Consider the following 26,928-nt stretch of genomic DNA (forward strand, 5'->3'; position numbering starts at 1 on the left):
CATTAATGTCAAGAAGCCATTTTGAATCAGCACATTTTCTATCGACTCAGCTCGATGTGATCAATATCTTTTGTTATTTCTCAGTTCAATTTGATAAGCGATGACAGATGGGCATTCAAGCGGCTAGCGACCTGCAGACTCCATCTCTTTCAGCTTTGCCTCCAAGACAAACACAAAACAAGTAGACTGCCACTGAGACACATTTGCATTTTCCAATCCTTTCTATCTTTGGTGTATAAATATGAATAAATGTAATTATTTTAAAAGTTCTATAAAGTACGAGGCGCATATTCATCCCACTACCTGCCTCTGTGCACTCACCATCACTAGCCCCTCGCCCCAATTAAGCACACCAGGAAGACAGGCTGGATGATTACGGAGAAACTCATTTCCAAAAGGCATGCCTCAGTTGGTCTGGAGGCACCGCAGACGGGGATTGTAAGAGTAACGTTCATTCATCCTGGCAAGCGAACAAGCTCTTCTTCTGCAATTAGGAAATTGTGGGCAGTCAAGTGAACTTCACACAGTGATTTTGGTTTTCATATCAGTGTCGCGTGTTGCATTCAGCGAAAGAGTGAAACGGAAATTACTTCAGGTTATTATTACACAAAATATGTTTCAGATAATAGAAAATTGAAATCCACACTATAACCTTAAATTGGAATGAATAATATAAATTAAGTAATAGACACCCTAATCTCCTTTTTCAGCCCCACTCAAGCCTGAAGGCAAAGCCTTTCCTTTTTCAACATAGCCCTCATTTCCAGTCTCTGCAAGTTATAGCAGTAATTATGCTGCACGGCAGGGAACATGCTGAGGACCCAAGCTTGTCCTGACTACTGTGTCTGTCTGATGACTATTTCAAATTCATTTAAATTTCTGATGGCTCACAAAATAACTCAAGCACAGCTGTGCAATATAAGTAATGGATGGATCGGTGCATGCGAGGATTTAATTTAACCCAAAACAGACAACATGCCAAGTTATGGGATGAAATTGAATTACGCGTACTAAAAATGATATAATGACCCACGTGAAGTAATCATCTAGCGCAGTTCGGCCTGAGGGATGCTAAAAGTGCATGATAGGTGACGGCTATGCAAGAGAAAGCCACCAGGTGACGCTGTTACACCGAGAAGCATGATCATTTTGTAGTGCGCACTGGTTTACCGTAACACTGTAATTAATTTCTGATAATTTTGGATAATTAAAAACTTAAACATGTGTTATATTCAGCATGTGATACATTTATATTTACGTTTGCGTAAATGTAAAATATCCTAGCAAATATAACTCGAACTACATTTAAATACATTGTAAGTTGCGCTTTTATTACAATATTTACTGCCGGTAGTAGCGGTGTGGCAAACTCTCGCGATAGTTCTAGCAGCAGAGCTACTAGGAGCAGAGCAGTGGATTTGACATGTCAACAAAACAGAACAATTACCAGCACCCAGGTAACTGTTCACTTCGTCTGAATAAGTACGAGCAACCACCGCGATGTGACGTCCACACGGAGCCTCCGGCGACACCGGAGAGTGGACCGAGGGGAGGCACAAGTGTGGCGTGTGGTGACGTCCCCTTAGCTCTGGTGACAGCCGCGTCACTTTTACACGTTAGCTAATGAACCCGTTACTCTACGCGGCGTTTAAAGCGCAGCAAGGCGCTTTAGCGGATGTAGAAACACGTACAACTTTGTCCCGGGACCCAACGTGACGTTAGCGTTGACTCTGTGAACCCTGACAGCGCTGCGCTTTAATTAATTGGTGACAGCTGCGCCGCTCGCATTTCGTAGCTGTGTTGTAATATTAATAATACCGAAGATGCGAACTAAAAGCATAGACATATATGTGACAGACAAACAAACAACAATATAAATCAATAAGAACTTTGCTAGAGTCAGACTTGAAGTGCGGATGCTTAAAACTTCTACTAACTGGTATTTGTCTTAATCTTGCTCTACATTTTCCCTGTTTCCAGGCATGTAAGAGTGTTGAGTTGCAGAACAACTTCACCTGGACCTAGACCACCACCTCCTCCTCCTCCTCCTCCATCACCTTCATCTGCTGTCTCCATGACAACCCCTCCTCTTGTATCGCCGTTTGGCGTGCAGCCGCCACCCCAGCAGCAGCAACAGGCTCAGGCAGCCCGTGATGTCAACACGGCCTCGCTGTGTCGCATCGGCCAGGAGACGGTCCAAGACATTGTCCTCAGGACCATGGAGATCTTCCAGCTCCTCAGGAACATGCAGGTCTGTCCACCTCCCCGTCGATCTGTCAGCGACTAGCGTTTGCCACCTACATAACATACAAGATACAACATTAATAAAGAATCAGAATTTGATCATGCACAAAGTCTTATGGTCACGTGACAAAACAGCATTGTCCAAAACAAACACAACTTCCAGTGAAAACTTTTCTTCATGTAATATTCAAACTATATAGTTCAGGTCTAATGGGTTCCTAAGGACGAGGTCAGCATGAGTTTATCATGGATGTCTCCTCCCTCCACTGAGATGCTTCTGCAGCTTGCAGGCCTCAACCACAGAATGCACAAGCAGCATTGTTGTGACTTGTTTGTTAGATCACAGCCTGTCTTTATACTCATATAAATTCTTCATTTATCTGCTCCTCGCTGCATTCCTCCCTCAGCCTCTTTCTGTCGGTCTGTCTCCCCTCCGTTCCTCTCTTCACTTTGCTTGCCCTGAAGGCAGGCTTGTTTCATGCTATGTGGGATGGTTATAATCAGACAGTGCTGCCCCAGAGGCTTGTCGATCCTCTCAATAAAAACATGTCTTGTTAGTCTTTAACACCCATTGTTGTTAAAAGCCAGCGAAGCTGCCTCAGTATGAGAAAGAGAGAAAACATTTAAAGTGCTGCAGCTGAACCAGTTAACCTTTTGTTGCTGCTGGTAGTTTCAGTTATATTATTATCCCACCATATTGTTGCATTGTCAATAAAAGCTTTTTTCTGGTAGCATATTTTCAATCAATCCTGTCTAAAAATAAATGGTCGTTGCAAACTGTTGCTCTAACTGAATGCTTGTGATGGACTATTACCAGTTAGAAAACGACAGAGGGAGGATTGTAGGTGCGGAGCTTGGTTTTAACCAACATTTTTCTTTGCGTTGCTTCTCAGCTGCCTAATGGAGTCACTTATCACCCCAACACCCACCAGGACAGATTGGGGAAACTGCAGGAGCACCTACGGATGCTGTCAGTGCTGTTTCGTAAGCTGCGCCTGGTCTACGACAAATGCAATGAAAACTGTGCCGGTCTGGACCCCATACCTCCGGAGGTGAGACATAAAACCTCTATGTAGATGAGAGGGTTTTCACATTATGACCGGAGGAGTTAAGACAATTAGTCTGTTTAAGTGATTCAAAGGATATAAGAGCAATATTTTTTCTCATTTTGCATACGATGCAAGACACAAATATGCTAAACATGAATTAGCACTTCAATTAATTGTGGAAATGTAAAAACTGCTGCTGTTCTTTTTGAGCTGCAGAAGATGAAATATCACACACGGTCAGTGCACAGAAGCAACCGTTAGGTGGCTGAACTCTACATCAGTCCAGTAGCCAGAGAGCAGATTTGATCATCCTGCCTTGACTTGATTCATGTAGTTAGTGGCCTCATGCACTGTACTGTAGGTGGACATGGATCATTACTGCTGGTGTTTGGCCTTACATAGAAAACACTTGTCTCAATGTCCCTCTGACACCGCAGCTGTGTGTTGCCCTTTACAATTTCCTCTGGTAAAATTCATTTAGTCAGACAGCACCACATTTCTGTAATAAAGCCCAGAAAGACTCCACCATTATGAGCATCACCTCTCCATACAAATGGAGCTTTCCAGTTTGAATACAAACCTTGAGGAGGAAAAAGCTTTGCTAAAACCCTGTTGAGCGGAGCTAATCTCAGTTAAGTATACTGTACATTACAAGGAGCCTGATGCTAAACACTTCTCTTCATTGAATTCAAGAGTGGTCCAATTTATTCTTGTTGTGCCCTGAGAGGAGATTGTACTGTGTGAAGGAACAACTCGGGTTTTACTGCAGGCGTCTCATTAAATGCGTTGAAATGCAATAATGCACTAACATATAAGAGTTAATACATGACTGAGGCTTATATTTGTTACAGGAAATACTCGCTTCCTCAGCGCCTCGTATTTTGCTTCAGTGACAGTCACAATCTCTGTCTTCTGAGATGCTATCGTGCCTGAAATTGTGTTATATGTTCATACTGTACATAAACCGGTCCACAGCTGCAGTTTAGAGTTAACAGGATGTGGTGTCGAGGAGCTGGAGCTACACTTTTAATTTGATCTGATTGATTGATCCTCCCAGATGCAAACGTCAACACATGCTGGATGTGCTTGTCATGGGCCTTTGTTGCCTCATGCAGCTTTTCACACGGGCCGCCTGCTAAATTAGGATGTTGTTAGTTTAAACAAAGTAGGCCGCTGTCAGCGTCACACCTGCCTGCTCACACACACACACACACACACACACACACACACACACACACACACACACACACACACACACACACACACACACCCTCTGGTATTCACATACTCGGGTCTGCCTTTCCTCGGCTTGCAGCACTCGTGTGAGTCTCCGGAGTCTTTTTACCGCTGGTTAATTGACACCATCCACCTTCAGGAGCCAAAGCGCCTCAGCTCCGCTCCGCTCCTCTGCTGGGCTCTCACGCATGAGCACAGTATAACATAGATGTGCATGCGGTGCACTGCAGCCTGTCACAAAGGCCTTTTTGTAGCACTCGTGCACTGGCCGTATAAGCATGAGGCTCCACGCAGGACCACAGTAAGGCTATCCACCACTATTTGATTGGATTTATGACTGCGGCAGTCCCTTCCCAATTTCTGCACATTGGCTCAGAGCTAATCTCTCTCACCAGACTCTTACGGAGAATAAAGGAGGGTGTGGGAGGAGACCGGTCTTAAATTGGAACAAATTTGTGATGGCTGCCATCATGTACATTTTCTGCATTGAATAGTACAGTTGCTTAGCAGCATTTCAAATGCTCTGTTCCAAATTACTCAGGTCTGCAGTTCCTTCCCTAAAATCAGAGTCTGTGCCGTGTTCACGTTGACATTTTGCCTTTGTTGATAGGGTGTAAATCACCCACCAGCCCCCTAGTTATTTTTCTTCGCCCGTCTTTCCATGTTATTTAAATGTTTATTCTTTTCCCCTTGAGGCTCAGACCCATTCCAGTGCTGACCAACCAAAAGCTCAGCTCGCCATGTTTGTCTGGGGCTGAGGGTTGTTGATTCTGGCCCGAGCTCGCGTGCCATTTATCATCCCGGAGAATTCAGGTGCTCGTCTGACAGCTGCTTGCCACTGGCTGCCTGAAACAGGAAGTGGAATCAATGACTCGGGCAGTGTGACCTCATCGCCGCCTAATTAGCAACAGAGCAGTTTAATGACCAGCTGGACCAAAGGCACACGTCAGCATTTCTCCTTTTTCCTTTCCAGCTGTTGTTTGTTGCAGCGTTCCCCCTTTGTCCTCAGACACTTTCTGCCTCTTCTTGTCTCTTTGCTCTTCTTTTGTCTTCGTGATAGTGTCTCTCATCATATGGTCTAGTCTTTCTCCTCTGCCTCTCATCTCATTGTCTTCCTCCCCTCCTGTCATTTCCTGCACTGAACAGCCTTCCCATTTAATTTCCTTCTCTCCTTACATGGGTACCCTGCTGTTTTCTTATTATTTTGTTGTTTTTTTCTCGGTTCATCTTTTTCTCTTTTCCTCTTCTCTCAGCGAGGCAACCTGGAGAACTTCATTAGCTCATTCCTCTCTGTCAGGCAGGAAACCACATCCATCTTTCAGTGGAAGAAACGGGGGTTATGACTCACACAGGCACACTTGCACACACAACTCCGACTACACGTGCGCTCTCACATGCACACACACCACACTCTCCATCCATCTTTCCCACCCTAGTCAGCACATTTAATTTTTCCCCAACACGCTGCCAGGAACAGCCCACTACCTTTTTAGAATGTGATATGTCAGGCTTGGGCCTGAAATTATCTGATGAAAAAACTTGGCTTTTTAAAGTTTTCTTAAGCCAGAGACAAGTTCGTAGTCTGTCTGCTGTAATCTCCTGCACATGTTCTTGCTGTCTCTTCTCCCTCCAGGAGTCAGAGTTTACAGTTTGGCATGGAGCTCAGCCTGGAAACTGACAGCGCTGAGAGTTTTCCAGATTACATCATTCTGACACACTCATGTCTCTCTTTGTCTTTTCCCGTTTCCCTATTTTGCCTTCATTAACTCTGTTCTTTCCCAGACTAAACTGCCTTTTCCTCTACCTTTCTTCTTTTGTTTGTCTGCCCATTTTTCCCATGTTATTCCGGACATTAGCTGGCTCCGGCTGCGCACCAGTCGGCCATTGCTTCCAGGCCAAGCAGCTCACTTGAATCATCTACTTGCCCCCGGTCTGTGTGCACAACCTCTGGTCAAACGCTGTAGTTAAGCAGAATATCCTCAAAGACTTTGCAACAATTTAGATTCAGATTATGCCAAGTTATTATTGGAGAAACATATGTTATTCCAGTGTAGTGGTTTTTATTGGCTCCTTTAGACAGTCTCCTATCCTACCTAATCTGTGTTTGTCATCTTGTCTGGTATGAAGGTTTTTGTTTTGCTTAGGAACCTGTGTAACAATCCAAAGCAGCTTATATTTACCCATTTAATTAAAAGCTAATAAACATAGTATCTAAAGGAACTCCATCACATGTTCTCATCAATGGTGCTTGGCTTCTGGCTGTGCATTGTTCCTGGAGCAATGTGTTGAAGACCTTATATTCGGCTGCCTCCGCCCTTCGGCTCCCGTCCTTCCTGAGGTGACCAGTAGGGGGCAGTGTTATGCAAAGTAGCGGCCAGTGATCCCGTCATCTCTCAGGAGCAGCACCTCGCCTGAAGCCTCTCGCACATCAGCCTCGCTGTAGTGTCAAGCAGACAAGGTCAAGCACGCGGAGCATTTAAAAATGAATTAATCTCCCACTCGCTTTCTCTGCCTCTCTGCGATGACGAGAGATGAGCGAGACTCGGGCCGCGTTCGAGAGCTCGCGCAGAGTCCACATATTCATGGGTTTATGGAAACGCGATTGCACGGCAGCGCGGAGGTATCACCTGAGGAGTCACGGGGGACAGAATGCCTGTGCAGTATGTACTTAATTCTGATGCAAGAACCCTGTATACAGTCATATACAGTGGATCTACAGAGGCTCATAACACAATGCAGCAGGGGAATGTTGGGATATAACTGCAATGAAAGTGTACTGTATGTGTCCGCCTTTGAAAATCATTATCTTACACTTCTCTGGCTTATACTGTGTAATATAGCTAGGTTTTTGTTTGCTGTCACTTCCAGCAACTCATACCCTTTGTGGAGGACGATGGCTCCAAGCATGAGGATCGTTCCGCTGGCCAGAGCCGCCCTGCGACCGACGAGAGGAGAGAAATCCTGGAGGTTAACAAGGTATTTTATTCTGCATTTCAGCTGGTGTAGATTTTAAAAAATAAGGGACTCTGAAGCTTAATCACTGTTATTTCAGATCGGCTAAGTTTCATTTCGCAGCTGAGAACTGAGCCTCCAGTCATTTTAAATCACATCTACCTGAGAGTTAAGAAAAACACTGTGCCCAATATCATTATTACGATAAGAAATAATTATAAGTCATGGCATTCATTACAGATTAGTAATTTAGTCATCATCGTTAGTCAAAGCTTTAATAGCCTTCTATATGAGTTGCAACTATGCAGGTTGTAAAAATGAGGATGGAACAAAACAAATTAAAGCGGCTACAGATGATAAACTTTATTGTCTGCTGGTAGAGTTTGAGTGTTACAAGATGGGAATCATGGTGCTGAGAAATGCTGCTCTTTCCAAAAAGCTTCTAGACACTAGATTCATGTGGTTGATCATTTCAAGCTCTGTATAATCCTGATTATTGTCTGTAGGCTTTTTATTATAGTTCAGAAAAAAGCCCTGTGAATAATTTGTGTTATATTTGTACGCTTTTGAAAATACTAAATCGACTGTGCTGGTATATACTAGATCAGGTTATTATCTATGTGCTTTATAGTTAAAGTATAAAATACAAATATATTAATATCGTCCTGGTCTACTTCTAATTTTAAAGCTTGGTTATGAAGCATAAACTATAAAAACTACCGATGAGTCTCGTTTGAATGGTCTCCTGAGTGTTGTAGAAGTTGCTGAAGTCTCTTCCAAGGAACCTCTAAGAGTGTGTGTTTGAAAATCTGTAGCTGGAACACACGGCCGAGGAATTGATATCATCTGCTGCACTCCCGCTTTCTGCTGACGTCATAGTCCTGTTCACAACCTCCAGAGCACATGTGGCCTGTTTGAGGAGAATGAGAGTCTCCAGGAACACAGTATATGTATGAGGGTCTTGAACATAAAGCCTATAGATTCTGCACATCCACATCCAGGTTGGTTCTATGTCAGTTGTATTGGTGTTAAACCGAAATGACCTTCAGACAGCAGCGCAATAAACGGCCTCTATAATATACAGTATAAATGTGTTTCAAACATCAAAGAGACATGAAGTGACCATGAGCCACTGATGTGAGCAGGACACAGGCCAGTGGTGTTATTTTAACAGAATGACTATAAAGACTGAGTTTGTTCATATAATGTGAGTGAGGTCAGACATCAAACAAACCTAAGAGCTTTTTCTTTCTCCGTTTGCGTGTGTTCGTCCAGCTCTGATGTAAAGATGGCTTTTAAAGAGTAGAGAGGGCTTTTTCAGACTGACTGTCAGTAGGGAAGATTTCAGCCGGAGTCAAGGCTTAGTTTAATGCTGCAGACAAACAAAGGTAAAGCACGGGCGTGGAGATGCATAACAAGTTCCCCACTAGTTATTAGGCCGCGTTATGGTGGAGGAGCTCGTGGAATCATTTGCTGTAAGTTACAGACGTTTTAGGGAAATTGTCTCTGAACATTTCTCAGGATCAGCTGTAAATGAGTGCGTTTCGATGGAAATCGTTGCCGCCGTCAATCTTCATGGTTTTTTGACAGGGAGTTGGGAGAAAAAGCCTTTATCTGCGTTTTCAAGCACAATTGCCTACAGTTACTGTAAATAAAGCTGCCATTCATTCATGCCTCTAGTTCAGCATCAAGGGTAGAAAATGTTCAGCTAGCGGCGCATTAGCATTAACCTAACAGAGTAGCTGCTGTTTAAAGGGCTATAATTAGACGTAGTAATGAAGAATCTCATGCAGGAATATTTTAGCACTCAGATTTGCAATATTTAGCCCCATTCCTACTGCATGGACCAGGTTGAGCTGGTCACTGGTACACAACAAACTCTGTCTATCATCGATTATATTCCATTTTACATTTAATCTGTCTCTGGGAAACAGGCCCATCAAAATGACATTAAAGCTCTGTGTGCAAATAGCAGCCTTGGGTCGATGCAACCCGGACGGACGGAGCATGGATGCAGGTGAAGTAAACAGCCAGCAGCCACACGCAGCACCTTCCAGCGGTTCTCATATCACACAGTAGAGTAGTTATGGACAGTGGAGCGTGGCAAAGGTTCAGGTAAAACGCATCATGAATTATTTAGGAGCCTTTTTGCTTCGCCCGCTATTTGTTTTGTTTGTGCACTGTTTGAGTGAGAGAAAGCGCTTTTGTTCTTTCTTCAGAAAGACAAGATTGTGTTTGCATTTTCCTCCACGCACGCGTTCAGTCGGCTCGTGTGCAGGCCCGAACCCCGTCTCTGTTGCTTCTCTTTGTATGTGCATTGTGTTGGCTCCGTACAGATTGCGCATGCCAAGCCGGAGTGTGCTGCAATGATAATGGTCCAAGGTCAGGAGAGTCGGCGGCAGAGATGAGAATTGGTTATTTTTAAGAGCTCAGCACAGCTCCCCTGGCTGCTTTTAAATGTTAACACTACAGTGAAACATTGGAGTGAACCCTGCGCTCAGCTGCACTCAGCCCCATCCAAAACAAACAGCATCTCCTTTTCACACAAAGCCTCCATCCCCACCAAGAGCACAATAAAAGCCCGCTGATATTGTGGTAGATAAACAGCAAAGCGCCTGTTCCACCGCTTTAAATGCAACAGTGGAGTGAAAAAATGAAATTCCTTTCCACTGTTTTCTGGGCAAAAATCGTGAATATTGCATGTTGAGTTTTTGTTGTCGACTTTAATACGAGTGTGATTTCGTCCTATTAGAGACCCGTGTATGCGAATGATGAATAGCCTTGTTTTAGTGTGACCTTACTTTGTGCAAAGCATTAACATGCAAATGGAGTTTCCACAAATGATCCAAGTGTGTGGAGACGGAGAGCGGCCGGCTTAACGTACTCAGGCTTTGCTCACGTTCTGAGCTGCAGCGTACTGTACGCAGGAGCAGTGCAACGGATTCATATTACAATAATCTGAATGCGTCAGTGCTGCTATAACCATAGTCCTGTCCTATCTACATGTTTAGTGGCTAGTCTTGATTTCGTCGGGGGGATTACAGGATAATTACTTTAACTTCTTGTGTCTTCGTTCAGACTCACAGGCAGATGCAAACTGGATCAAGCGCTTTCATGCCTGTGTGATTAAAGGAAAGGCAGACAAAAGTCGGGTTTGGATTTGGTTTGGAGTCTGATTGAAATGCACCTGGTATCCTTGAAAACTCCCAAACATGTTTTGCATTTTCTTCCGCCTGAAACATTTGCAAACACTTGAAACTGTATTTGACACATGCATATTTACTGGTTTTCAGTCTTCTTTTTTCCCTCCCTGCGCCGACCATGGCTGCATTTTTTACGCATTAGCATCAGCTGTGGAAGATTGGAGTAATATGAAACAACTGGCAAAAATGAGCGTGTGTATAGATTAGTAAGACCTGATGTCAACTGAATGTGAGCGATAATTACGTTTAAATAAAAATGTTTAGGTTTAATTTAAATCGTCATTTAGATAAATTCTGTCGATTAACATTTTATTTGACTCTCTCCCAGTCCAGTGCTCAGATCTGCAGCTCACGTGTTCGCAGCATATTTAGCTGTGATGCTGCCCAGGCTGCACAGCTGCACATTAAGGCAGCAGTAAGGACAACAAGCTTTAGGGACTTAAAGCAGTTAGCCTGATCAGCAGAGTAGAGCTGCAGCCGGACGGGGGAAGCAGATGTTTGCGGCCCGGCTACATCTGCTGCAGTCACGCCGGCCAGATTGGACAGTTCTGGATGAGGGAGGGATCGGCGCGGATGCGGCGTAGCGGGAAAGACGGCGGGCGAGAACGTGGCAGAGAGCGGTTTGAGAACGGTGGAGGGGAAGGAGTGGGTGGCAAAAGTGTTTGAGGATGGATGGGTGACCAGACGGTCAGCGGCGCTGTCATGGCGGGCGGACGTGTGAAGTGGAGGGTAAAGGACAAAGGAACAGCCAGGGCGCAAACAGGTAGCCCAACGCAGCCATTTGTGCGCTGTTGCTTTCGAAACAAACGGCGGCGCCTGCCAGTGTGGGATCTCCCCCCCGTGCAGGAGGGGAGAGACAGGTGAAAGATTGATGAGAGAACGGATTGATAGATATGTCGACAGCCGCGGATTGTCAGAGTTAAGCTGTTCCCATTCAGATAGGCTCTTCAAATGGAATAACAGAAGACTGATGGAATTCAGCTGTAGAGGAGAAAATGGGATGCTTCTGTAACAGAATGCAGGGGGGGAGGGAGGGAGAGGGGGAGGATTGATGCATCAGTGAAAAGATAAGTCCAGACATGCTGCACACTCTGCAGCTGATATGTCACACTGCCTCACAATAGCTGGCTTCATATTTCCCCATAGAATAACGCAAAGTATATAATTTAGAACAGATGACTTGGATCAGAATTTAAACGCACTCGCTGCCGTAAATGTTGAACAGTGATGTACTGCGTCCATGTGGGAGTGGCGATAGGAGGCCTGGGAGGCAGGCTGAGTCCACGGGCGAGGACGTGGAGCGGCGTAACCTCGGAACAGACGCCGCTGCGGCTGCTGAAGTGTGTTCTGTGCTCCTGAGAGGGAATAATGTCACGCAGGCGCGTCGGCCCGGCCCCAAATATGAACGCCGTCCACTCCCCTGATCCCTCAAAGCAGCTCTGCTTCTTCGCCCACAGACTGCAGAGAAGCTATTGATCGTCTCTCTCTTCCTGCCACCTTCTTAGCAGCTCCTGAATTTAAGTTAAAGATGTGGAGGTAAAGGTGGAACACGCCGCAACCACCACATGAATAGAAACAGGCATTGATTGCGTGACTAATGTTTCCATTCTAATTTATTAGGCTGATCTGGGGACAGTAAGATGACCTCACCAGATGCCCACCAATCAAAGCTGGAATTGATTAGAAAATTTTAGAAAGCAAACAGATTCAACCTTTACCGCAGTTTACATAATTCATTACTGTGAGTGAGTTTCCTTTTTACTTTTTGAAGAGCCTCGTACCCCTTTGCACCCGTTTCCGTTGAAACCTGAAACCACCCCCTGCGAAACCAGATTGCGTTGGTAACAGGTAGCGGAAGATGTGTGTGTGTGTGTGTGGGGGGGGGGCGGCAGTAGAGGAGGAATGGGCGGCGGAGCGGCAGATAAATGGCTCCAGCGCGGTAATGTCTGGCTGCTTTATGGGGCGTCCTGGCGCTGAGTGATAGCCTCGCTCTCGTTATCTGTCGATTGGGGTAATTGCTGTTTGTTGGAGTCGGGCTGACGGATGGTGATGCGATCGGCCCAGGGTTGTCGGGGGGGGCTTCACTGTCATTGCTCTTCACAAGTGTCTCTGCATGGAAGCATGTCGTGTGAGCCGGAAGTTACGTGTGGTGAACGGTGTGTGTGTGTGTGTGTGGATCACTGTGTTTTACCCTCCATGTCGGCTCTAAGTCCCTCACATGCATGTAGTCAGTGCAGTTTATGCAGATGTGTGTGTGTGTGTGTGTGTGTGTGTGTGTGTGTGTGTGTGTGTGTGTGTGTGTGTGTGTGTGTGTGTGTGTGTGTGTGTGTGTGTGTGTGTGTGTGTGTGTGTGTGTGTGTGTGTGTGTGTGTGTGAGAGAGAGACGGAGGACGGTTTATTGGAGCATGTGTGAAAGTCGGCAATGTTTCCATAAGTGTTTAAGATGCATTAGCCATAATTCATTGGTGCTTAATGGGTTGGGATTGCTCAATCTCTGCGCTGCAGACCTCTTGTGTCGTAGGATGTGATTGTGCATATAAATCCAGTCCCCCAGTCGTCCGCGCTGCTTCTATTAAAATAAGGAAAATACAACAACAAGTAATTTTGCGGCACCCGAGTGACCACAAATTACAGCCCTAATGAATCTCTTACATTAGTGGCCACACGCCAATTAATGAAGGGAAACAAAGAATATGACAAATAAATTTGCCAGCGGAATAATTCAGCGGCTGCTAATTTGGACGGAGCTTTGTGTTCCGGCCCGCTTCCTTTCCCAGCAGCTTCCCGCTGCCCGGCCCGGCCCGGCCCGGCCCGCTGGTCGACTGGCGGTCGGGCTGAGTGACGCTGCGTCTGTGCGGAGGGGAGGGAGGATGATTCACGGCGGCTGCCGGACCACTTGATGAAGACTCCATCTGGGCCGTGGGACGGGCCGTCTGCTCGCGGCCGCACCGCTCATCGTTTGCTCCTCGCGCCCGTGCTCGCCGCCGCTCGAGGGGGGGCTCCTGGTGGCGTCGGAGCCGTGCGACGAGCCGGACCCCTGCCGTTCTTGTTTGTCCCACCTGCACCCCTGCCCCACCCCTCTGCTGCAGCCTGCCACCGCCACTCGCCTTGCATTTGATTTAATAGCAGCCTAAGTGTGAATAAATTCCTGTCACAGCCCATTAAGGAGGCCTTGGAGAGATCTGGCCTGTTATTAATTCTCCACAGCTCCCCTCGTTCTCGCCCGTCTTCCAGTTACCATCTCCTCCGCTCCACACCTCTCCCGCGCTCACTTTGCTTTTTTAATACTCCGTTAATTACTGCATCTGTCCCCTCTATTCAAATGAGAGCGGCCTGAATTAAAAGCATGGGGGTGTTTGTAATCTCCAATAGGAAAAAGCCATCCGCTGTCTGGCGCTGCTCCGCTCCGCTCTCCTCTCCAGACCGGTGCGAGCTCGCTGGCGGCTCTGGGTTTGTAATGAATTCCAGCGGCTCTGGCACTTAGTTTGATGTGAAGAGCGGGCAGGGAGTCTGCCGAGGCCGGATGATAAACAAACCCAAGAACCGAACTGTTAAAGGGGGATGCAGCGTGCTGTCTCTCCTCCATTCCATCTGTCTGTCTGTCTCCGTCTCCATCCGCTATCCCACAGCTGGCTGAGAGAGAAAAGAGAGACTAGAGAGGAAGAGAGATGGAAGAGAGAGAGAGAGAGAGAGAGATAGAGAAAAGAGAGAGAGAGAAAAAGGAGAATAGTCTAAGAGAAGATCGAGAGAGAGAGTGCACCTTCTCTCATCCTCTCTCTCTCGATCTCTCCTACTCTCGTACTCTCTCTCTCTCTCTCTCTCTCTCTCTCTCTGTTTCTGCCTAATCCTGTCCTTCACTGCTATGTTGAGGCTCCTGAATTAGTAGGCTGTGCACAGCAGGTGCCCGTATCTCTGTCTTATTAGCGGCCTCATATATGGCCCATTAGAGGCTCTGTATGCCGAGGGCTTTTTAATTGTTTTGCTGGGGTCAGTGGGGCAGTGTAGCCACAAAGCTCTTGTGGAGGAAGAATCAGAGCTGCTTTTTTTCTAGAGAAACCGTGTCTTCTCACCATTTTGTTGCATTTAGTGTCAAGTGCAACCCCAATTATTTCTGTTTTGTGTTACACAGCTTAGGGGCTGTGTAAGCAATTAGAGGTACCGGCGTTTCTGTTTTTTTTTTTTATCTAACTGTGCAGTGTTTAGCAGTATTGTTTATATGAAAGGAAGGGTTTTGATCAGTTGGAGAGCTCATGTGTTTTTGCATTGGTTGCATCCTGTAATTCGCCAGCGGATGAGTGTATTGTGATACATCTGCTTTTGCTTTACCAAGATAAAGAACCGTGAACAGAGGGAAATCCATGTCAAAGCCAAAGGTTCTAAAAAAATAGATTTTTAATTTAACTAGTGGCCAGGTCTGAACGCACACAGGTCATCTGGCATCCACACATATACATACACAAAGCAAGGTGGGCTCTTGTTTACTCGCCTTTAGGATTGAAGTACGTATTCGGCTTAAACCGTGCACAAGTGAATGCATGGCGAGTCTGAGCCGCACGCATTACCTCCACTTTCTTTGCAAAGGCAAACTTTCTCGCCAGCGAACCTGGATTACAGTGCAGTCATTTCATTTGTCGGTTGTCATTGTGACCACATCGCAGATTTTACTCCACCGCTTTGTGAGACCACAAAACGCTGACTTTGAATGGAGGACCTTGAAAGTTGACAGGTGCTGTGTGACCCTGAGCAACCTGCAGAATTGATTTATGCCACGTCTACATGGACCCATTTCACTGCAGCAACGTTTGCTAGTTAAAAAGTATTTGTAATTCAGTCTGAATCCATTATTAGTTTTACTTTTTAATGAGTGTTTGTGTCCTTTACTGTGTAGGAAACAGAGATGAAAGATCCCAGAAACGGGTGTAGGCTGCGTATTACTGTTGATTGATCAGACAGATGGAAATCACGTGCAGTGGCTCTAAACACTTCTGATAAAGCATAACCCTCATCTTCTCCACTTTGTGGTGCTGAGGCGAGAGTGAGATGAATCCCACAACCACAGTCCTTCATCCTCCATCCGCTCATCTCCCCCTGAAACAAAACTGTGACAAGTGACACGAAAGTGAAAATGTTTTCAAACAGTATTTTTGGTTTTACCAGGGAAAAGGCTGAAACTAGCGCTTCACTCATGGTGAATGGATCGACTGAGGAGCTAAAGCGAGCGGTCCAGTCAGCTGTCTACATCATGGGATGTAAAGCGTAGTTACACTGCTAGGTTTGAAGCACACGGGGCTCAAGACGTTGCATTCAGCAAGTTTAGCGAATAATATTAGAACAGAAGAAAAATCGGAGGTACACAACAAACAGCGGCAGCCTCTCTGGTGTGCAGCGTAAGGGATGCGAGCGCTCTGATGGAGTGCATTTGTTTCCAGATTTAGCTGTAGTCAGAGGTTGTTGTCAGGAGCTGATTGAGGATCTGCGCCGCGGCTGCCAAAGGGCATGTTACATCACCTGAAAGCGCGCTACGGCTTCCTGCTTCAAACCCTGTCATCACTTTTCATTCTGCCTTTTATTTAGTAATGGGAAAGCTGCTTGCTCAGGTGCTGCTGGCGGAAATGTTTACATTTGAACTGTGTGTGTGTTGTGTGTGTGTGTGTGTGCGCGAGCAGTCTATTAGAGCCATGATGGTGAACCACCACTAACATGCGTGTTCTCATTCCAGCCTCTTCCCTGCGCTCACTAAACAACATTCCCGTCGCGTCGATCGGAGGCTTTAAATGGGAATTACCTCCTCTTTATCCTCCTTAGAATCTGCCTGTCTCGTCCTCCTCCTGCTCTTATGCGCCGCATTCCCTCCTTAACGGATAGACTTAATTAGAACCAATATCACTTCGCTGGAGAGGTGCTATGGGGGAGCGAATTTTAAGTGCCGTGTGAGTGATTGTACCAATTTAACACATCACTGAGTCACAAGATGCTTTTGACGTCTTAAGAACTGTTGTTGGCACCTGAGATTTGAAATCAAAGGGTTTTTCTTAAACCCCACGGGAGCGCTCCGCTGCCCATTAAAACTCTTGAAGTATCATGTTTACTTAGAGTTTGAGACGAGGTGTTGGGCTCGGCCTCGGCTCCTGACAGACATCTGAGGGAGATGAAAGCGCGGCGTCCTGTCTGCGCTGAGATTGAGGCGGCGGGGTTTCGCTCTGCAGATGCTGGCCTCAACACTCTCCACACGGAAAGCTGCAAAGACACGCTCCGATAGCGTCTGCTCTGAGCCTATGGATTGAATATTATGCAAAAAGATGTTGTAGAGTAGTTTTAAGTGTGTGATGATTAAAACATACATTTTAGTCTGTCTTCAAACCTCGCAGACTGGTTCTTCTCTGTCAGCACTCAGTGCATCCTTTGGATTCTGAAGGTCGTTTTCCTGATTATTGTATGTGTCCGTGTGATGTCTGATGTGAATGGAGCAGTCCATTCAGTCAACATGTGTCTGAACCTGCACGGGCTCCTGGGGTGTTGTTCCAGCGTGCAGCTTTGCTAATGGTTGGGTCATTTGCATGATTGCCCGTCATTGGTTTTCAAAGCAGTAGCGCTCCACCCGTGTTGCCCCTCATTTATTATCACTGGGAACCCAATCACAAAGGAAGGTCCAATCAATAGGGCTACCTGGCAGAGACTCAAGTGCTTAGGAGAGCGCGAGGGGCCGCCCAGCTCCACATACTTCTAACAGACCAAATCGATCGCAGCTGCTCTGCATCAGTCGGCTGACACTGGAAGCAGCCTGTTGGTCGGTGCATGCACGGATGACAACATGGCTATTGTATTTCTGCCACGCCTGCAGGAAGGGGCTTTTATCTGCCTTCAAAATCCCTTTAAATGGCTCCGTCCCCCTGGGAAAGCCCATGCCAAACACGGGGCACGCTGGCACTTAAAGCCTTCCTCCGAGAAAAAGCCATGAAGTTATAAAGTCAATTAAGGCTTTTTTAACTGATGTCAGGCGAATTAAAGCTGCGTGGACGGGCTCCCTGCGGGCGCACTGTCAGATGGTTAACCAGGGCTCAGTCAGCGTCGCGGGGCTCCCTAGGCAGAGCGCAGTAAGCAGCTTACTCACCCCCACTCACTGCTTTTCACAAGTTTCCTGAGTGGCCAGTGTGGCATCACTTTCAGTACGTTCACTCACGTCACGGGCTTCAACTGACTCCAGCAGCATGTGGAGGTGTTTGACCTTGGACTCTGGAGAAGCCGCTGCGTTTTTTGCAGTGGACAAATCCATGTAGACGCACCGCGTGTTAACACAGCCGACGTTTTCCTGTGTGCACGCTCACCTTTTCGACTCGCTGGCATTTGTGTTTCACTAGACCTCGTGCGACCAATCGTGGCCTTCAATAACTGAATCCATTGTGCTTGAGAGAATATTTGATTTGCACAGTGAGTCTGCCGGAACCAATAAAGGGCTCTGAGTTTGGAGGAACCACTTGTTCCATTAGTTCTGTTGAGCAGTTTCATTTGAAAAAGCTAAAAGCTCTGTAAACGCTGCCAGTGCAACTGATTTAATTAATGTGGATCAAATAAAATGGACTAAAACTTTACTTAGTGGACATCTGCTGAACTTTCCATGTCATTTCTGTCAAATGAAAACAACTGTGTGTTGACATGTTGCGTTACCGTAGAAACGCTCACTCATTCTCTCAGAAATATTGGCCCCTTGAGGTCGGTTTGTCCTGATTATGCTTCAGGACTCTTGCTGGTTTGTGGAAAAGTCTCCAAATTGTCTTATTCAGTAGAAACCGCAGAATTGAATGAAGGCCGACTTGCGTTCCTGACGGAGCACGTTGTCTGCGTCTGTTTATAGACAGAAAGCGCATTAGCCTGTAATGCAGTTTGTGAAGGATGGAGGCTTCAGCCCGAGCTTCCTAGATGATATTAGAGGGGCAGACAGATGTTCGGATGCATCGGACTAGAAACTGGATCTCCTCTCCTTTTTCCCTCTCCTCCGTCTGCCCACCTCCCCTGTACCCTGCTTCCTCTCCTCATCTCCTGCCTCCTTTCCTCTCCTCTCCACTCTGCTCCTATCCCACCTCCTGTTTCTCCTCCATTTCCACTTACATTGTCCTTCTCCTCTTTATTTCATTAGCATCTCTACTCCTGTTCCCTCTCATATCCTTCCTTCCTCCACTCTCTCCTCCTCCTCTTCCTCATCTCTCCTCCTCTCCTTCTGTCTCTCTTACATGTACATCGTCTCTTCCTCTCTTCTCCTCTCCCTAATCCCTTCTCCTCACTCACAGACACTTACACTTGTAATTCCCAGCCAGATCCGTCTGAGTCAAAGCTGCAATTTGAGTCGCCAGCGACAGGACGGATTAGCGGAGGAATCCTGAGTGAAGGCGTGTTTTCGCTCTACTTGCTGTGTTCCTCCTCTCTCCTCCAGGCTCGCGTGTGCACGTGAATATTTTAAACGGAGTTGTTTCTTCCTCGCCATTATCTTAAAGCCTTTGGTAATAATGCAACGCTAGGCTCTTAATGTGCTCAGAGGACACGGTGGTCATGTTTTAACTGTACATGAAAGAGGCTAAATCCCAAAAAAGCAGATGAGCGCCTCATCTTATTCTCATCGTTATGCCATTACAAGATTAGCTCGGTTTTTCTATAGTGGTTAAAACTCCAGAGAAGCTCCTCCTCAACTCAGCAACGACTTAATATAGAAATGCCAGTTATGACGGCACATTGTTTGATGACGTGTGATTTCGAATGACTACTACTCTTTCCAAATCACTTCAATATCCAGTGGGTTTACCAAGATGCAAACATATTCTCATATATTGTGAGTAATGGATTTCAGGTCAGTAGTCTCGTGGATCAGTCGCGTCGTGACACCTACAGAAACAGTAGTTAAAGCTTCTCTTGTGGCCGAGTTTCGGCGGAGCAGAATTTTAATAAACTGATTTCAATAAAAAATTCAGTGTTTTTTTTTTTTTTCCTCCTTCTCCATTTCGCTTCATTCACCCCGCTACTGAGGGCGGCCTCTTTGATCTGATTTCGAGGAGTAGGGAGGAGAGGAAGCGTGATGAAGGGAATCCGTGGAAGGACAGAGGCAGAGAAAAGGAAGAGACGGCTCCGCGGCCCTTCGTCCATGTCATTTACACAAACCGTCGTCTGTCCTGGATGCACAGATCTCCTGTTTCCGGATTTAGTTCTTTTTTGGGGATTTGTGCTAATGACGGAGGCGCTGTGCTTCATTCATTGCTCTTCATTTCTTTTCTCAGACACAGACATGTGTGTCTGGAGTTCTGCAGAGATCCAACTGAATGGGGTTGTTTTAAAGTTGATGATGAACGAGGCATCAGATGGTGTTATGATAAAACTGCAGATGCTAATGAGCAATACCATGATGTGTTCCCTCCAGGCTGTGACTCAGAAGACGTATACGGGGTCCTTTAAGCGCCAGCAGAGCACGAGGGAACAAATGACAGGAGCTCCTTTAGATCATGCAGGCTCTGTCTGAAATGAACTCCATCATTTTACACTTCTTTGTGTTTCCCATTAATTAATTAGCCTTTAAAAAGCACATTTATACATCAAATGTCTGAACTTCACGTGGCTCAGTCAAAACCTGCAACACCATCTCAGCTTCTGTCATATTTTTTAACTCTTGATGATGGCGATAATATAAAAAAATTAATTAAACGCTAACACAAATGAAGCGCCTTTATAAACTGTTGACATGTGAGTGACCTAGTGCTCATTATCACATTTATCAGGTGTTATGAAAGGTGTCAGGATGCGAGTACTGTATGAAGGAACGAAGCTGCTTTGAGTCAAGTAATTGTTAAATAAATCCATGGCAAATGAACTGAGGCATAAGTGACACTGACTGCTGTTTTCATGAGCAGCTTCGCTGTCATGCTCACATCGCAGTTCGTCACGCCGGTCTCTGCATCCATTTCCACTCCGTCTCCGTTCACGGTGTTTTTCCACCCGCTCCTTCACCGGAGCTCTGACTCCTGCCAGCGGTTCCTGCTTGTGTGAAGCCGGGAGTCAGACTGCAGGAGGCCGTCGGAGGCGGCGCTGCTGACAGGCCTTCCTGCTCCGCTTTCATGAGTTGTTGACTGACTAGCCACCTCACTGCGGCTGATGTGTTCTTGAGGCATCAGAAGAGGACGACGGTGGGTTGAAAAGGCATCACATGTTATTGTGGGGCCCTGGTGTTGAGTGGCAGGCAAAGAAATGACACGGCTCATCCGTTGGATTCATGAAGGGCTGCTTGTGTGAGTGCGGACCTCAGATCAGACCAGAGTGGGCGGCTCAGGGCTCCTTTTCTCTTACGCTTTGTTGACTGTAGTCTGTGGTTTGTCCAAACATTATTTTGTACAGTAGGTCTGAAGGTTAGTTGCACTACTTGTGAATTATTGAAAGATTCTAAATCTAAGGAGGCGGAATCTGAGTTCAGAACTAAGTTTTGTCTCAGAAGCCGAATCTAACTTGAAAAATAAATCAGTGACTTTAGCTTCATGTAATAAAATAAACAAAAACATTTTGCTGGGAAAAAAAAACGAGTGTTCGTTGTTTAATAATTGACTGCATTTACAAAGGAGCAGGGATCATCTCATTAATCGGAGTAAATTTCTAGAGTTGCTTGTCAGAGTAATGAGGTGCTAAACTCGCGTCACACACACACACACGGACTCTGAATCAAAGGGAAAGTCATAGGGAGAAATTGAAAAATGGAGAGAGCGAGTGAGCGAGCTTAAGTCGCAGTGAAAGCCCCCCCAGAGAGAGAGACTGGAGGGCTTCCACATGTTCCTCTGGAATATCTTCAAGGACAATCAGCTAAACAGTTCATATTAAAAGAGCTGTGTGAAATCGATTGCTAAAGGTGTTATCTGCGCCGCAAAAATGGCTGGTAATTAGTCATGGCTAAAGGAGTGTTACTGAGCGAGTGCGATGGATTTAATCTTAATAGATTTGGCTGCAGAGGCTGAAGAGCAGCTCCTGAGCAGCGCCCTCGCGGCCTGGAGCAACGGCCGCTAAATTTGCCTCAACCTGTAAATGTGCACGTTTTGTTCGTCTTGCTTGTTCAAAGGCGGCGCTCGTTTGGCAGCTGCGTGTTCCTTTATTCCCACTCTCTGAGGGGCCATTATTTTTATGTATGGAGCTCGGGCAGCGAGGTACTTGAGACGATGGCAGCTGTTGACTTACAGATCCTGGTTGTGCATTCAGAGGACAAAGCCTGACTGACGGCGAGATTGTGCTGTTTGCTCCTCTGTGGTTGAACCTGTGGAGTCCACGTGTTAGCTTAGCGATTAGCAGGGGCTGCGCTGATGGAGTCGACCAAAGCAGTGAGTGTTTGGGCAGAGACAAGGAAGCAGCTACTGTAAATATGGCATTTAACTTTCATTAGTCCTTGCTCCATGCAGAGCCGCTGCATGAATGAATAGCACAGGTGTCCTGTCGTTTTGTGGTATTTTCATTGCAAACACATGTTTGCTCTCCTGCAGAAGCTGAAGCAGAAGAATCAGCAGCTGAAGCAGATCATGGACCAGCTCCGAAACCTCATCTGGGAGATCAACTCCATGCTGGCTGTCCGGAGCTGAGCCTCGCACACGCACACACACATAAAACACACGTACGCATGAGGACGGGAAGATTTGGACCCGGCCACGTGACTGGGTGCCACAGACTGGCTGACGCTGCACTTTACCGAAAACATGGGGACTTTGTACTTGCCAGCACAGAGAGGTGAGACGACATCACACATCGGTCACAGTGGGACAAGGGTGGTGACGCACGTATGGTCTACCTCGATATCCTACATTTACATTCCCATATAAAATAATCCTAAAGTGACAATAAAGAGATGATCCATTTTGTAAAGTTGTATCCATTTGTACTGTAGAACTGCAGAATGGTTCATATCTGCAGAGACAGTGTTATTAATGTACATTTGATCCACATGGATCCTGTCATTCCTTAAGGAATCAACCTTCAGTAGCACTTCAACGACTCCAGTTGAGACTTCAGACTTATTATTATAAACAAAAATATTAAGAAGTGGAAGTGTGGGCCACAAAGTAGCAGTGAAAGTAGCAGATCCTGTAGCAGTGTGAGTACTAGTACATTATTCCATCTGTCATTCTCTTGTTATGATCAAAACACTTTCACATACAGACAAAGCTGCAAGATGTATAATGAGAAAGTTATGTAGGTGTTGATGCATTCGTGGCGTCTGCACATCAATCAGAGACAAATGCAAAGTGTAAGGATGAAGGAGAGAGCAGATATTATGCAGCACAGGGCCCAATATCTGACACATACTGTAGCACAGGTACCGTGCAATAACCCGACACCAGCCTTTGCTCAACGTCTACTGAAGTGTAGAACTGGTGACAGTGATCTGACTCTGAACCTGTGGCTGTGACACATGGAAGTCATCTGTTTGAGCTGTGTTTTCCCTTGTTGATCTCTGTGTCTCTAATTTGGCAAAGCTGTTGGTTTATGTTGTAAAAGCTTTATTTTGTGTTCCACAAAAGGTCGATTAAAAGTATTATTGCTTTTTTTTAATCACCACGTACAGTAGTCGTCAGTCAACGCTGCTGCTTAAAGGCCACCCGCTGACGCGTTTGAAGAGGCAGGAGCGTTTTGTAGTTCAGCCCTAGAAGTTCTAAAAGTCAGATCAAAGATGCGTCTCTGAGAGAAATTAGCCGCTGAGGTCTGATTTGTCTCTTTGTGGTGCTTGATAAATAATGGCAGGCCGGTTGAGCTTGGGGATCTTTCGGTCTCCATTGTGTTTTCACTAACAAATCAAAGTAAGTGCCACTTAGAAATGTTAACAGAGAGAGCGCGTGTGTTCACAACGAGCATCTGCCATGAAACACAAGCGAAGCACATACAGTTAAACACACACTGTAATACGGCACCGCCGTCGGCCACAGATGCAGATATGCACGACAAAATCGGCCTGTTTAATAATTCAGAGCCAAGCTGAGGTCATATCTAAGATGTGTTACGGGGCTATTGTCCTCGGGGAGATGCAGAAGGACAGTTGCAGCACTGGAGCAGCGAGAAGGCTTTCAGCCGAGTGAAAGAAAAAATCAATGCTCTGAGTAGTGACTAATAAACTCCTCCTCAGTGGTCTAATACACGGGTGGTTATTATATCTCCGAGGGCAATGCAGCATTGAGGGACTATTATTACTTTACAAATGGAGTGTGTTCTCATTGAGCCGCGGCTGAGGTCAGGGGCTGAGCGCTCGTCCATGCACACGCTGTCGCGAATGATGAGCCGGATAAAAATGTGCAGGGATACTCTGTGTTGACAGTGTGAGCACAAAAGCAAGCGCCCACAAATGTAAACCATTAGTCCTTTGTGTCAGCAGACCCTCTTATCGTGTTGCTGCAGCGTCTGTGTTCGGGGGGGAAAATGAATACTCTACATACAATATCCAGTAATTTCCTCCCTGTTGTATTAGTAGAGTTTGTACTGCACCGGTACAGAGCTGTCTGTCCCGTTGTGCCCGGCTTATAACGTCCAGCTTGGTTCATTAGAAGTGTTTTTTATTATCCACATGCTAGTAATTGTATGCATTTAGTAATGTTTTTTTTATTTTACAGTATCTTCTTAATTGAATAATTTATTCTTTGTAATTCATTCTGTATAACGTAATTATTAGGAAAAGTAAAGCATAATGCATGTTATGCATCATGTGTATCTGTCTTTGAAAACAAAATATCCTTATTTTCAGTTGGACTCTTTGGATATGATCCTTGATATTCAAACAGTATCAATACTAAAGGAAAACTATAATAATAAATATCTATGCAATTTTTCAACACAAATTACTACTGTAGGAACCTATGCAGTCATAAAGTAGTATGTGGTAAAAAAAGTGTCACAGCACCTTTGACTCTTGTACTTTAGTGTTACTGTCCTATACAGATTATATTATACAGTGAATTAAAATCAGAAATCAGACTCTTCACCACGATCACTGTTAAAAAAGACAAACATACATTATCATCAAATATGAGTTTATTTTTTTATAAATCATTCTTACAAAATTGGCATTTATCTATTTCATTTGTGACCTCTATAAAAGTCTTCTGTTAATTACAAGGTAGGAGGGAGGAGAAGGCATCAGGACAGCTGGGCTTGACCGAGTCCCCGCCGATCGGCAGGTATCGCTGCCGATCGGCGAAGCGTGACAGCCAATCACATAAATAATCCCAAACAGGAAGTGGTCATGCAACGTCGCCATAGCAACAGTGTCCAAACAAAGATGAACAGAGGGAATGGAAGTTGTGACTCATCCAGTGTATGAAGGCAGGGACATTCCCTCCCTGTACATGGCGCTATTGCTGCCTGTCTGCTGGAAACGAGTCGAGGACAGACGGTGCTTGGCACGTCAACAACGCAAATGTTGATAAAAGGCACAAATTAAGAGCAGACTAGTTTCCAGAACACCACTTTAAACACCAACAATCTGGCACGTCCTCCATGTGTGTTGAAACGCACAAAGACAACTTGCATATTGCTGCTCTGGATCACACCACAGACGTGACGCAGAGCTTTTCCTCACTCGCATTCATCACACGGCCGCTCCTGTCGCCAAGTCATCTGACCTGAAACCAAGCTGTAAAAGAGGGAATTTAAACGCAACTGTCACAGCCCCCGACCCATTATCGTAATGCAGTGGGAGACGTTTCCATCTGGTGCGAGGGGCCCAGCTGCTTATTATTTTCCATGTTTCACTTGGCGTGGTTTTTATTGGGACTTTGCAATTTGACTCCTGTGGAGAGCAAAGATGGTGCGGCCCAATCCAATTCTAGATCACTGGCGTATGCAACCTTTTTTTTCCCATCACTCCAAAAAGTTATCCGTCTTCTGGGGCGTTCTGAGAGAGAGCGTGAGAGATGATTTCCAGGAAAACCAGTGCAAAGTGAAACCTAATACGAGCTGCATATCGGCATGGATTAATGTGCACAGCGTGTAGAAAATAAACTGAATAAATACCATTAAGTTCCCTCAGCAGTGCTGGAGCAGTCTTATGTTCTCGCCACGTCATCGCAAATCGCACACAGTATCTTTCATTTTTCCAAAAATAAATAGGTCTTTGTAGAGAGTTGCAGGGATTTGAAATGAGCTGAGAGACAGTGATTATAACAAATAGACTATAGATTCAAACAGTTTCTGTGATGATGAAGTAGCTGATGAAATGCTCTACATTAAACAGACCAGTAAAGTCTGCAGATACAAACAGGATATTGAAGAGTGACATGAAACACTGGTGAATATGAGGCTGGATATGACTCGTCCTGTGGCCTCTGCTGATGCCGCAAAGGCTTCGAAATCCACCCGACACGACCCTTGGCGCAAAATAAACACGAGCGGATGGGAAAAAAAGCCCAACAACAACACGGGCATCAGCGATGGCAGCTACTGATTAGCGCACGTGCGCGCGCACGGGACCGCTTTGGCTGAGACATTATGCCGAGCGCCTGCCTGACAGAAAGGCCACTAAAAGCACACGGCTCTCATTCAAGTGTCTGCTCGCGGCCGCTCGCGGGCCCCGTGGGCCAGAACCAGCCATTAGAGTCGACGTGGGCCGGTCGCTTCTGAATTCTGATGCGCTCGCCGATACCCATAAGGTAATATAAGGTGCAAGAGTGTGGTACGGCAGCAACTGGAGCTATTGAAGTGCTAGACGGGCGGGAGCGGCGCCGTCCTCCCAAGGCTGGCGTTAGCGGGTCGCTGCTTTTACAGCGATCGTCCGTAATGTTTGAGTTTTTCATCAAGACCTTGTGCCCTGGGAATAAAGCGGCGCCTGACTGAAATAGGTCCACCTAATTGAAGCCCCACCGAACCCTGCCTGACAAATGGAGGAGAAAACGTTCTGTCAATTTAATGGCCCCAAGGTCCTGATATGATGCAGGAAAACACAACAAAGCGTCCGACGGCCACGGATGCAGCGTGAAGGCGGAGCCTGGCGTCCGAATGGCCCCGGTGCCACTAAAGACCCGCCACGGCCTGACGCGTCCCCCCGTACGGGCAGCGCTCCGAGGGCGCGCGGGAAGGAAGAAATGGGCGAAGCGAGTCTGGTTAGGACGCAGCGTTCCGCTCCATTTCACCCAGAAATGTTCATTTCGCCCATTCCTTCGGAGGGGAAATGTATTCCGCCCGAGCTTATGGTTGGATGAGCCAACTTTCCCAGGCGCCGTACACACGCGTGCACGGACGCACACGCCAGAGAA

The 26,928-nt window shown here is 46.1% G+C and overlaps 1 protein-coding gene across 2 annotated transcripts; it reads left to right on the top strand.

Moving 5' to 3' along the window:
- Nucleotides 1–1,326: 1,326 nt before the first annotated feature.
- med30 (mediator complex subunit 30) lies at nt 1,327–25,701 on the top strand. 2 transcript variants are annotated; one of them, XM_029167548.3, is made up of 5 exons: nt 1,327–1,457; nt 1,981–2,251; nt 3,138–3,296; nt 7,398–7,505; nt 22,180–25,701. In XM_029167548.3, exons 2-5 carry the CDS (start codon nt 2,075–2,077, stop codon nt 22,273–22,275), a joined length of 540 nt encoding a protein of 179 aa, XP_029023381.1. In that variant the 5' UTR covers nt 1,327–1,457; nt 1,981–2,074; the 3' UTR covers nt 22,276–25,701. The 2 variants fall into 2 exon arrangements, with proteins under 2 accessions (XP_029023381.1, XP_029023382.1); XM_029167549.3 differs by lacking the exon at nt 1,327–1,457 and adding an exon at nt 1,472–1,591.
- The last annotated feature ends 1,227 nt before the right edge of the window (nt 25,702–26,928 follow it).

This window comes from Betta splendens, chromosome 11, assembly GCF_900634795.4.
Source record: "Betta splendens chromosome 11, fBetSpl5.4, whole genome shotgun sequence".
NCBI lineage: Eukaryota > Metazoa > Chordata > Actinopteri > Anabantiformes > Osphronemidae > Betta > Betta splendens.